Below are 11,342 nucleotides of genomic sequence, written 5' to 3'. Positions count from 1 at the left end.
CGACTTAGGCTTAATAGAGAGGTCAGCACGCCGGACTAAACCTATGCCCCCAGGGGTCATGGGCCATCGCCCCGGGAACTCCTGCATGTTGCGTGGGCGGCCGGTGAGCAGACCTAGCTATTTCCTTAAAAAAGGCCGGAGCTTACCAGTCCAACCCGGCGCGCGCCGCTCAGTCGCCGACGTCTAATAAGCTTCGGCTGATGCATACGACGCAGAACGCCCATACAATGCCCACGTGATGGTTAGTGCTATCAGGCGAGAGGACCCTCGGATCAAATATCCAAATCATAGTGGATTAGGAGCACGCGGTAACAAGCAGAGACTCACAAAAGATGTGACCCCGTTGCCCCGTCTCGAGGACTTGCGGCAAGGGCTAGGAATGCCCGACCACGCCTCGTAATTATCTCGCGGGCTCCCTCCAGGTCAACCCGTCTCCACATCACTCACGGGTACCCCTCAAGGTCGACCCGCCTTTCCAAGTAACAGTTATAAAGTCCAAGTATCCGTGTGTCCAAACATCAAGGGGAAAACCCGAGGAATCACCCCCGGTGAATTCCACTCGATGTAATCATCAAGGTGAACGTAAGAGGAACCACCCCCGAGGTTCACACTTGAGGGGTTGCACGACAGAGTCGTATCAGAAGTGCTGATGAGGTCTCACCCCCGGCACTCGATAGTAACCCAATAGTGTCGAGCAACTATGGGGAAAGTGATGTGCGGTGTCGGGGCCTGGTCTTCGATCCCGTTGATCGGGTCTTCGATGAAGAAGCAGGGGCAACAAGGACAAGGTGGGTGTCACTGATGGGTCACTAACCAACCTATACTAAGCAGTTTAGGATAAGCAGGTAAGGTACAACAGCAGATACAAAAGCAGGCTATGCATCAGAATAGGAGCAAACAATAACAGTAGCAAAATCTAATGCAAGCATGAGAGAATGGAATGGGCGATATCGGGATGATCAAAGGGGGGCTTGCCTGGTTGCTCTGGCAAGGAGGGGTCGTCGTCGACGTAGTCAATCACCATGGCATCATCGGCCTCGGGGTCTACCGGAGAGAAGAGGGGGAAGAAACAGTAAATATAAGCAAACAGATGCAACACTAAGCACGACATGACGATAAGAAGAACTAGGGTCGACCTAACATAGTACTACACGTTGCAGACGGAGGGGATAAACATCCGAGGATGAATTCCCGGCGTTAGGCGGATTCCGGACAGAGGAAAAGAGGGGGAAAGTTCCATGTTCAGCATGCTAGGGGCAGGTGACAGACGAACGGACTACGTATTCGGATTCATCTCGTCGTTCTGAGCAACTTTCATGTATAAACCTTTTTCAACCGTGTTACGGATTATTTTCTATGAATTTCCAAAGTTTATAAGATTTTTTGAGTTAAATCAATTCGAAAATTAAATATCTAATTACCTCTTCCACATGGGGCTGTGCTAACCAGTGTGTATTACAAGTGGGACCATGGGTTGGGTTGACCGAGTCAAAGATTGAATAGTCAAAGGATGAATAGTGTAGGCGGGTCCCATATGTCATTGTCTATGGTTAAACTATACTTTAATTAAATTAGATTAAAAAATAGTGGGGGCCACTGTCATTGGCTAGCAGTTAGCCTAACAATTATTAACCTAAATCTAGATTAGCCTAAACTAATTGAACATGCCCGGCCACACACACAGAACACACACGCACACACACCACGCAACACACTCGGCCATGGCCTTGGCCATGGCCAGCCACAAGCAGCAGTGTAGAAGCGCAGCAGCAGCGTTGAGGCTAAGCAGCGGCATCAGCGAGCAAAGCAGCAGCAGTAGAGAACAGTACCAGCGAGCAGCGATGACAGCAAGTAGCAGCATTGGCAGGAACTAGCAGCACTAGTAGAGCAGCAGCTTGCAAGCGGCAGCAGCAGCAAGAACAATAGCAGGAGCAAAAGGGCAACGGCGGCGGTGGCGGTGTTAGGAAGGATGCGCGCGCGGGGCTGGCTGCGCCAGGGCGCGAACGGGACAGCCGGGGGCGCGCGGGATTTCTGGGGCAGGCGCACACAGGAGGGCGGGTGCGGCCACGGTGAGGTCCGGCCATGGCGGCCTCGGGTGGGCGCGGGTCTACAACGCTATTCGAAGGGGAAAAAGGGGGGGATCGAGGGAGATGCTCCATGGGGTAGATGGTGCGCTCGGAGAGGGCGGGAAGGGCTTGACGACGATGGATTTGACGAAGGCGTCCGGCGTTCCGAGGTTGAAGAAGACGAGCGGGTGGCGATCCGGTGCGGCTCCTGTCGAACGGGTGCGCGGAATCGATGCAGACGAGGACGACACAACTCCTGGATGTCCTCCTGGGCATCGGGGAGGTCGGTGGCCACGACGGCGACGACGGCACAGCGGCGATGGCGTCGGGTGGGTCTGGGGGAGAGCAAAGCGGCATGAGGGGAGGGAAGAGAGGGAGGACTAGGGTTCGCACGGGGCTCGGGGAGGCTTTGTAGGGCGTCAGCGGGTGCCTGGATGGCCGGCACGTCGCCACGGCGTGGCCATCGCCGGCGGATGGCCGCCACGCACCTTCTGTCACCTGTTACAGGAGAGGTGGTGGTGGTGGGTTGGGCCGGTGCTGCACCACGATGGCCCATATGCACATTAGGCTAGTGGTAGTTTCTCCCATTCCCTTTTCTGTTCATTTCATTTCTCTCTAGTATGCATTTTAAATTAATACCAATTGAATTTGGTTGAGTACAAAACTTGTCACACAAATCAAGCACAATTTTTTTAAGAGGCCCACAAGTTTCAAGTCAATTGGAATTGTATAGTTATTTGTACAAAATGAAACGGCTATTTTATTTGCTATTGGACAACTTTATATTTTACTAGGGATTACCCGATGAGTCAAACGACGTTGGTTTCAACATGACAATTTATCAGAGGGATTGTATAAAAATCCGAACATTTTAGTTTTATAGTTTGAGGAAATAATAATTTGACTTCTCATTTTTTTAATTTGAGTTTGAATTGAATTTTGATCAAGTGCCAAACGGATTAGCAAAAAGGGGTCATGACATGGCACCATTAGGGGGAGATTACTATAGCTTGACACTGGGGGTGTTACAACTGACAGTGCACATCAAAACTTATTTTCCAAACTAGTGTGATGTTTGTATGGGTATATCTATCTCTCTCTCTCTCTATTATCTATTCTCTTCTAAACCCAAGACCCGCACCAAAGGAGTTACTACATTGCTTGCAAATCCTGACAATGGAGTGAATATGGATGCAACCTAGGGATGAGTTCAAGCTAAACCACATGTGCCAAGATACGCCAAGAAGCAGGCACAATCTTGTTGAAGGAAGAAACCTGGAGGAAGCTGCAGTTCATCAGTAGATATTTTATGGTAGTTGACGCAACCCTGAGAGTTCAAAGGAACGATAGATTGTTTTGTTTAGCATGCAGAACCAATGGAATTATCCGAACCTAGTTTGTGAAAAGAGAAATTTCTGCAATGTTTGTGAGGATGCCTGAGTGTTAGAATGCGAGATTTGCTAAACCATATACAAGGTAATGATTTGGGTGCGGAATAGATTGATCACCATACCGACTTACTCATATTATTCGCTCTTGCTATGTGGGATGGTAAATCTAGAGTGACTTACCTATAGTAGATACACGATGATGTTAAGCCTTAAATCATAGAATGGTATGCCATTTGACCCTTGTAGAAGGCAGTCGCTGCCAATAGTAGGTTGTAACGGTGAGGATGAACCAAGACCGTTTTCTGCACGAACCACCATAGAAGTATTCTCGATGACCACCATGAGAGTATCGATATTTGTTTAGTATCGGCGCAAAACCTGTGAGCCATGAAGTTTCAGTATATGGAAGACCCCTCTTTTGATAAGGGATTCAGAATTTCAAAGGAGTGCAAGACATATGCGTGAAGGATTTCATCGAAGGAGTAAGATTTTTGAAGATCGGTGACTTTTATTCTAAGGGTGGTAGTACTCCACACTCTTGGATAAACAATGGATATTCAAGGAGAATCCCAAACCTAACCTTTTCTTTCTAGCCTCTTCGAATCTCGAGGACGAGATTCATTTTAAGGGTGGTAGATTTGTAACATCCCAAAATTCTAAATTTTGGGAATGTTGATTATTTAAATAAGAGTAATTAAAAACTTGCTTGTGTTGCTTGTTGTTAGTTAATTTTCTCTAGGATTTGAAACATTTGGAGTTTAAATTAATATTAAATTGAGAGGGAATAAAATGACTTTCCCGATTATTCATTTGGTTCTTATTTTGCGTTTGAGAATATTCGGAATAGTTCCAATTAATATATGAGAGAGGATGACATGACTTCCTCAAAGAATGATATTGGTGAATAATTTAATATTCTCTTATTTTGTTTTCAACATTTAAAACAAATCCAACCAAAAAATTGAGAGAAGGTAATATGACTCCTTCAATACAAAAGAGTTGGAAATGATTTAAATCTTACTTGAATTTTTCCCTGGAGTTGAAGAGAATATTGTTTTATGGGACATTTTATAAGTGTCAAAATAAAGTTTATGAAAATATTATATTTTTTTTGTATAAGTATATTGGACTGGAAAAATGTTCACTATGTTGTATGTAACTATATTTGTTTTTAGGATGTTCTGTTATTTTGTAGAAAAAAAGGTTTTGGATCATTTTTTGAGCCAAAGCCATTTCTATGAATTATAGAGAATAGGAAATATCTAAACCTATGATGCAGCCTATCTTGCTATCTCTCGCCCGCGCGCAGCGCAGCGAACCATCCGGCCCAGCCCATTAGCGCAGCAGCCACCCCTGCCCCATGTCCGTGTCATCGCTGACGTCATCCTCGCGGCCCACTTGTCGGCCTGTCTCTCCTTCCCCTGTTTGATTGACACGCGGACCCCACCACTCATCTCGCACCTCTGTTCGGACTCCTGTTCACGCACGATGGCGCGACCACGGCCAAACCAGACCACCCGCGGTTCCCGCGATCCCAAACCCTCGATCGAATCTGTAGAAACAGATCGAATTCCGTCGATCTCCTCTGCCAACTCCCTGCCTCGCCCTGTGGAACCGAGCTCAAAATCAAGCACACTGACCTCCCAAGTTTCGCTGCCCGAGCTTCCTTCCACGGCCAACTCCGGCAACTATAACCCACACCCCTGCCCCTCTGTTCGTCTGCAGAGTCTCCTTGATGCACTTCCTCTCCCTGACCATCTTCCCTCGTTGCAGACGCTCGGATTCGAGCTCGCCAGCCAAACCGATCTCCGCTGCCCGAAGTTCCTCCTCCGACGAATTTCACCGCTGCCAGTAAGTTTTGGTTCTCACCGAGCCTCTCAATGACTTCACCGAGACCTCGCTCACCTCCCTTGCATCCTTTTGTGCTCAGCACACTGCTGGTTCGAGCGCCCCACATCCTCCCGAAGATCACCGCCAACGCCGGAGATCCAACTCCACTGCATCGCCAACAGAGAGCGCCTCGTTCGCCGTTTATGCCACCATGGCCAGCCCGCCGAACGCCGCACCCGCACGCCATCTCGGCATCACCGGAGGCTGCCGGAGGAGCGCCGCCGCCCACGCCCGAAGCCGCCGCCGTTTCCCCCCTGCTTCGGTGAGCACGCACGCACAGCAACATCTCAGCCAATCCGCTTGCGACACATGGAGATATGCTACAGTAATCGCAGTTCAAAAACATGTTATGGACAGATTTTCACTAATTTTTTGTTTAGCTATATCTCTTGATCCGTATATCCAAATTCATTGATTATTTTTCCTGTGTACTCATATTGATCCGGAGAATCCAATAGCAGCAAAGTTTCACACCTTTGCACTGTTCAAATTTGAATTTGTTTGAATTCGAATTCAACCATCCGGAGGTCATATCTTTCAAACTATTTGTCGAAATAAATTGATACATTTTGCGTCTGAACCTCCGTATCATATACTTGCTAAAAATATTTTGTACACTCATATTCAAATACTTACCTGTTTTGAATTTAAATTTAATTCAAACCTCATTCCATTATAACTTGCGTTGTAGTGTTCCTATTCCATCAATTCTTTTTGCAAGTGAATTCTTGTATGTACTATGCAATCATTCAAACAATATTTATGTTGTTTCCAGATATTTTGATTTTGTTATATACTATCTCCGCTATAATCTTATATGCCAACAGTTCACCATCTGTTAGCTCTTTTCAGTTCATTCCTTCACCTGTCACCTTATATTACCGTTAGACCCTATATTATACTTTAAACCTATATTATATATTAAGCCTATATATATAGATGTTGCCCAACCTTGCCATATTTGTTTTGTTGTTATTTGGTTCTTATATATGGCTTGGTTATTGATTTGAGTTCTTTGGTTGCGATAGATTACTCGGAGCGTGACGAGTAGAAATTGTCAGGAATTATGAGTGCGACGACCTTCATCAAACTTACAGGCAAGTTACACCTTGATCATCCTTCATCCTATTATTTTTCTATGCATGTAGTTATATATATCACATTACTATATCATGCATGTGTAGGAATGTTATGGTAGCATGTTATTGCTATTGAGTTTCAACTTACTATGGCCTTATGTTGTAGATCGTGGTAGTCTATGCTATGTAGACGGGGATTGGTTCGTGTATGCATCGAGATTATGTGAGGCCTATATATAATATAACTTGAGTAAAAACATAATATATAATTCACCTCTGGACGGACAGGGTTGCATCATGGTTTCTTGTTCCTTTTCTAAGGACACGGACCATGGCAAAGTGCGGCCGAACGGTATTGCTGGGTGGTTTCAAGAACGTCATGGTTTATACCCTCTGAATGTAAGTGGGTGCCGTCCAGGTTCAAAAAGATCAGACAGACTTAGTGACTAGTAGCTTCCATGTACAACCACTGGCTAATATGGGCTCTGGCTTAGTTGATCAGCTGTGGAAACCTTACCCGGATGTGCCAGCAGATGTAGTTATGATAGTTGGGATGGGCCTCCTGTGGGACTAGGCGACTGCTTCTGAAATACTATGTCTCCATCTTCGGGTTGAGTCCAATGGGTAAAGTGTACAGACCTCTGTAGAGTGTATAAACTAATCATGATTAGCCGTGTCCCCGGTTATGGACAAATTTGAGCCACTATGCCATTACAGTTGTTGGATGATCTTGACAGATGATACTTTAATAAAATTTCAGTGGGAAACTTAATAATTGGGATAGGTTGGAATCGGATTGCCCAATTCAACCATGTGTATTTAATTGTAGCAAGACATAATAAAAAAATTGACTATTATATTATGTAGTTATCAGGGAAAAATTAGCTTTCTACAAAACAACCACTACATTATCCTGTTGATATACCTTGCATATACATGTAGGTCTGTTATATAATTCCTATGTGACTTACCAGTACATTCAAAGTATTGACCCTTCGCGGCTGCAACGTTTCATGTTGCAGATTTTATACGATGAGTGAGTGATACAATGCCTATATTCGACATTTTCCTGTGGTGTGTTGATGGACTTCATGAAGATTTTATTTGCTTTTCCGTTGTATTTTGTTTGTATGCTAGCCTTGAGCTATGGAGGTATGTAATATTTTAAGTCTGGATCTATGATGTAATATTATGACATGTGGTTTATTCTTTATATTACATCTTGTACTGTGTGTGCTAGCTATTGATCCAGGGACTAGCACAGTGAGCATAGAGACATCGAATCTTATCAGGTTCGGGTCGTTACATATTCTCCGTGAAGTTTCAGGTCATTCCGAGAACTTCTATTTCTGCACAAAAATAACACCATGGCAATTCTGCTGAAAACAACATCAGTCCGGGTTAGTTCCGTTCAAATCATGCAAATTGGAGTTCGAAACAAGGGCAAAGGAGTTTGGAAAAGTAGATACGATGGAGACGTACTAACTCCCCCAAGCTTAACCCATTGCTTGTCCTCAAGCAATTCAGTTGACAAACTGAAAGTGATAAAGAAAAACTTTTACAAACTCTGTTTGATCTTGTTGTTTCAAATACGTAAAGCCAGCATTCAGGTTTTCAGCAAAGATTATGAACTAACCATATTCACAATAACATTTAGGTCTCACATTTACTCATATCAATGGCATAATCAACTAGTGTTGAGGATATAAACCTTAGAGTCACCCGCCCGGAGGGGCCGGGTTACTCATAATGGTCATCGCCTGAAGCCCGGCGCCTAGCTTGAAGACGACGGGCCAAAGATGGGCTTAAGACCCGGAGATGGCTTAAGGCCCGTAGTTACAACCGCCATTATGGTAGAACTTGTAGTGTAAGGCAAGAATAGTTGAGAGTCTGAGCCGGACACTCTTATGAGCCGGCCGGGACTCTGAGAGCTGCTGGGCGTCAACCTCCCTATATAAAGGGACGACCCGGCGGCGGTTTAGGGACAAGAAAGATCTCATCGAGAGCCAGGCATAGCAGTCAAGCTCCCTGCTCATCGAAACCCTAATCAATACCACCTCAACTGGACGTAGGCTTTTACCTTCACCGTAAGGGGCCGAACCAGTATAACCCTCGCGTTCCTTGTCCCGTTTAACCCCTTTAAGCTTCCTAGTTGCGATGGCTCCACGACTAAGTCCTAGCTCGAGGACATCTGCCGTGACAATTCCACGACAGTTGGCGCCCACCGTGGGGCCAGCGCACGGTGGATTTGAGTTCTTGAAGGGCAGCTTCGAAGGGCTCAAGGGATACGCGGTGGGCCGGATGACCAAGAGTCGTCGCGGCAAGCTCTACATCGACGATGCAAACTGGGGCCCCGACGCCGGCTCAATTGAGTACGGGTACCGGGTCCCCTTCGGCGGAATTCATGTCTTCATTGGCAAGATTGGTGAGCCGGTCCCTGAGCCGGATCTCTGCGCCGATCTCATCGAGACGGCTCAGCGTGCACGATCCGCCCGGGCCCTACCTGCCTTGAAGCATGCTTTTGTGGGATGTATCCATGGAGGGCTCTCTGATGGATCTGGATCTGGTGATGAGACGGTTGCCGGCTCTGACGGCGAGTCGTCCACAGATGAGTCAAACTCGTTGTATCAACTTCAAGATGGCAGGCTCATGGGTTGTTCCGATGGTGATAGTATTCCGGACCCGTTTGAGCCGCCGAGCCGGGTTGGAATCTTCATGGCCGGTGCACAGCCTGTTCAGAACCCTACCGCTGGGTCGGGAAACCCGGTGCCCTCGCCGGCTCAGGTGCTGATGGATCTCACTGACAAGATGACGGCCTTGTTGACCGCCATGGTTGACCCGGCGGATCAAGCTCAGCATGACGCGGAGGTGGCGCAGTTAAAGTTAGATCTAGTGAAAGCCAAGGAGGATCTGGCAGCAGAAGGGATCAGGATGGCTGCGGAGAGGGCGGCTCTCGACGCCCAGACTCAGTTGATTCAGGCGCAGTCCTTCCGGCTCACGATGGATCAGAACGCGTCCAATGAGGTCATGAGAAGGAGGCATCAAAAGGCCCAATCTCGACTCCCTCCGCTCTACGATCCTCGAAACCTCTTCAACACGCTAGGTGCAGGGTCTAGTAACCCGCCGGGGATCATAGTGCCCGGGTCTGGGACCCCTGTTCAGCCACAAGTGATGGGGCCTCCCCGGGTGAACCCTGCCCCGCCTCAGTATGTGCCAATACCGCCGGGTCGTTATGCTAACCCGCTAGAGAACATGGTCGCCGCAGCAGCACGGCTGGCGGCTCTCCCAATTGACGGCGACTCTCCAACGGCTATTGAAACCCGCCGGGTCAGAGAACTCCTTCAGACAGCGCTGGCGCAACAAGAGGCGTACTCTTATAGCCGGGACAGGGTCCACTCAACCCCTCGTCCAGGCCGGAGCCCGAGTTATAGCAGACACATGGTCTCAGCGACCGGCTCAAGTAATGTCCGACGCCATGACCCGCCACCTGGCCATGGCCCGGCTCATAACGGAGCCTTTCACGCAACAGACCAAGACAGAGCGCGGCAAGAGGCGGAGCAGGTGCCTCAGTTGACGGCTTACCAGACACCCCCGGCTTATCCGATGACTTCCGTCGATGTAGGTATCCCTACGAGGACTGGAAGGTGTCCCTTGTTTAGTGCCGGCTCTCCGCAATGAACGTCTACCCAAGGACTTCAAAGGGCCTAGGAAGGTGCCTAATTACACGGCTGACTTACAACCCGGAGCCTGGATCGAGAGTTACGAGATGGCCATGGAATTGCTGGAGGTCAGTGAAGCGGCGATGGCCAAGTACTTCACCATGATGTTAGATGGGACTGCCCGCACTTGGTTAAAGGGGCTGCCACCGAATTCCATCGGGTCTTGGGCTGAGCTGAAAGCCCGGTTCATCCAAAACTTCAAGGATACCTGTAGGCAGTCTATGTCAATTGTGGATTTGACTAACTGTAAACAGCAGGAGGGTGAGTCTACGACCCATTGGGTTCGCCGGGTCAAAGAGATCATACATTCATCTGATAAGATGGATGCCGGCTCTGCAGTCTTAATGTTGGAGCAGAATTGTCGTTTCCTACCCCTGAAGATGAAACCTCGGGCGGCTTAAGCGCGACTGCAATGATATGGGTACGCTGATGGCGGCTCTCGTCAAGTATGCCGACTCTGATAGTACCAAGGACCCCGCTTCAGATGATGAAAGGACAGGGAAGGGAAAGAAGAACGGCAATGGCAAGGGTCCTCAGCATAACCCGGGGAACCAAGGAGGTGGCAAGCGTAAGGCCGACGGCAGCCTAGAGTTCGTGGCCAATGCCAGCTCACAGGGTAATAACCAGCAACGCAAGGGGAGGCCATCTCCCTGAGCCGGCGGGTCAGGCCCGACGCTGGAGCAGCTGTTGAATGAGCCTTGTCCGAGGCATGGCTCTAGGGAGAAGCCAGCTACTCATCTATGGAAGGATTGCGCAATCATGAAGGCCTTCAAAAATTCCAATGCCTTTAATGGCAACAATGGCCTGGGCGGCGGCTCAGGCGCTGGCGGTTTTCATGGCCCGGGCGGCGGCTCACATTCTAATCCTCAGAACGGTCAAGGGGGCTTTAATCAACAGTCTGGCCAGGGTCATCAACAGCAGCAGGGGGGTTATCAGACCAATCACAAGCAGCTTAACGGTGGACAGTATCACGTATTTACCACCAGTCTGTGTAAGCGAGATCAGAAGCTTCATAAGAGGGCTGTGAATGCTGTTGAGCCGGCGATTCCACGCTATTTAAGATGGTCTGAGCAGCCTATTGTGTGGAGTAGGGAGGATCACCCTCCCGGGGTTGATAATCCGGGTCACTTGGCCCTGGTGGCGGCTCCTCAGGTGGGAGGATATAAGTTCACTAAGGTACTCATGGATGGAGGCAGC

At 48.2% G+C, this 11,342-nt stretch overlaps 1 protein-coding gene across 1 annotated transcript; it reads left to right on the top strand.

Moving 5' to 3' along the window:
* The first annotated feature begins 4,907 nt into the window (after positions 1-4,907).
* On the top strand, positions 4,908-7,392 carry LOC123099834 (uncharacterized). Its single transcript, XM_044521904.1, has 3 exons — positions 4,908-5,308; positions 5,388-5,609; positions 6,376-7,392. Exons 1-3 carry the CDS (start codon positions 4,946-4,948, stop codon positions 6,415-6,417), a joined length of 627 nt encoding a protein of 208 aa, XP_044377839.1. The 5' UTR covers positions 4,908-4,945; the 3' UTR covers positions 6,418-7,392.
* The last annotated feature ends 3,950 nt before the right edge of the window (positions 7,393-11,342 follow it).

This window comes from Triticum aestivum, chromosome 4D (genome assembly GCF_018294505.1).
Source record: "Triticum aestivum cultivar Chinese Spring chromosome 4D, IWGSC CS RefSeq v2.1, whole genome shotgun sequence".
Classification (NCBI taxonomy): Eukaryota; Viridiplantae; Streptophyta; class Magnoliopsida; order Poales; family Poaceae; genus Triticum; species Triticum aestivum.
This window is presented reverse-complemented; position numbering and strand designations above follow the sequence as displayed.

Coding starts and splice junctions, on each gene's coding strand:
- LOC123099834 (XM_044521904.1), top strand. CDS start 4,946: ATGGCGCGACCACGGCCAAACCAGACCACCCGCGGTTCCCGCGATCCC. Junction 5,309..5,387: donor GACGAATTTCACCGCTGCCA/GTAAGTTTTGGT, acceptor TTTTGTGCTCAG/CACACTGCTGGTTCGAGCGC. Junction 5,610..6,375: donor GCCGTTTCCCCCCTGCTTCG/GTGAGCACGCAC, acceptor TGGTTGCGATAG/ATTACTCGGAGCGTGACGAG.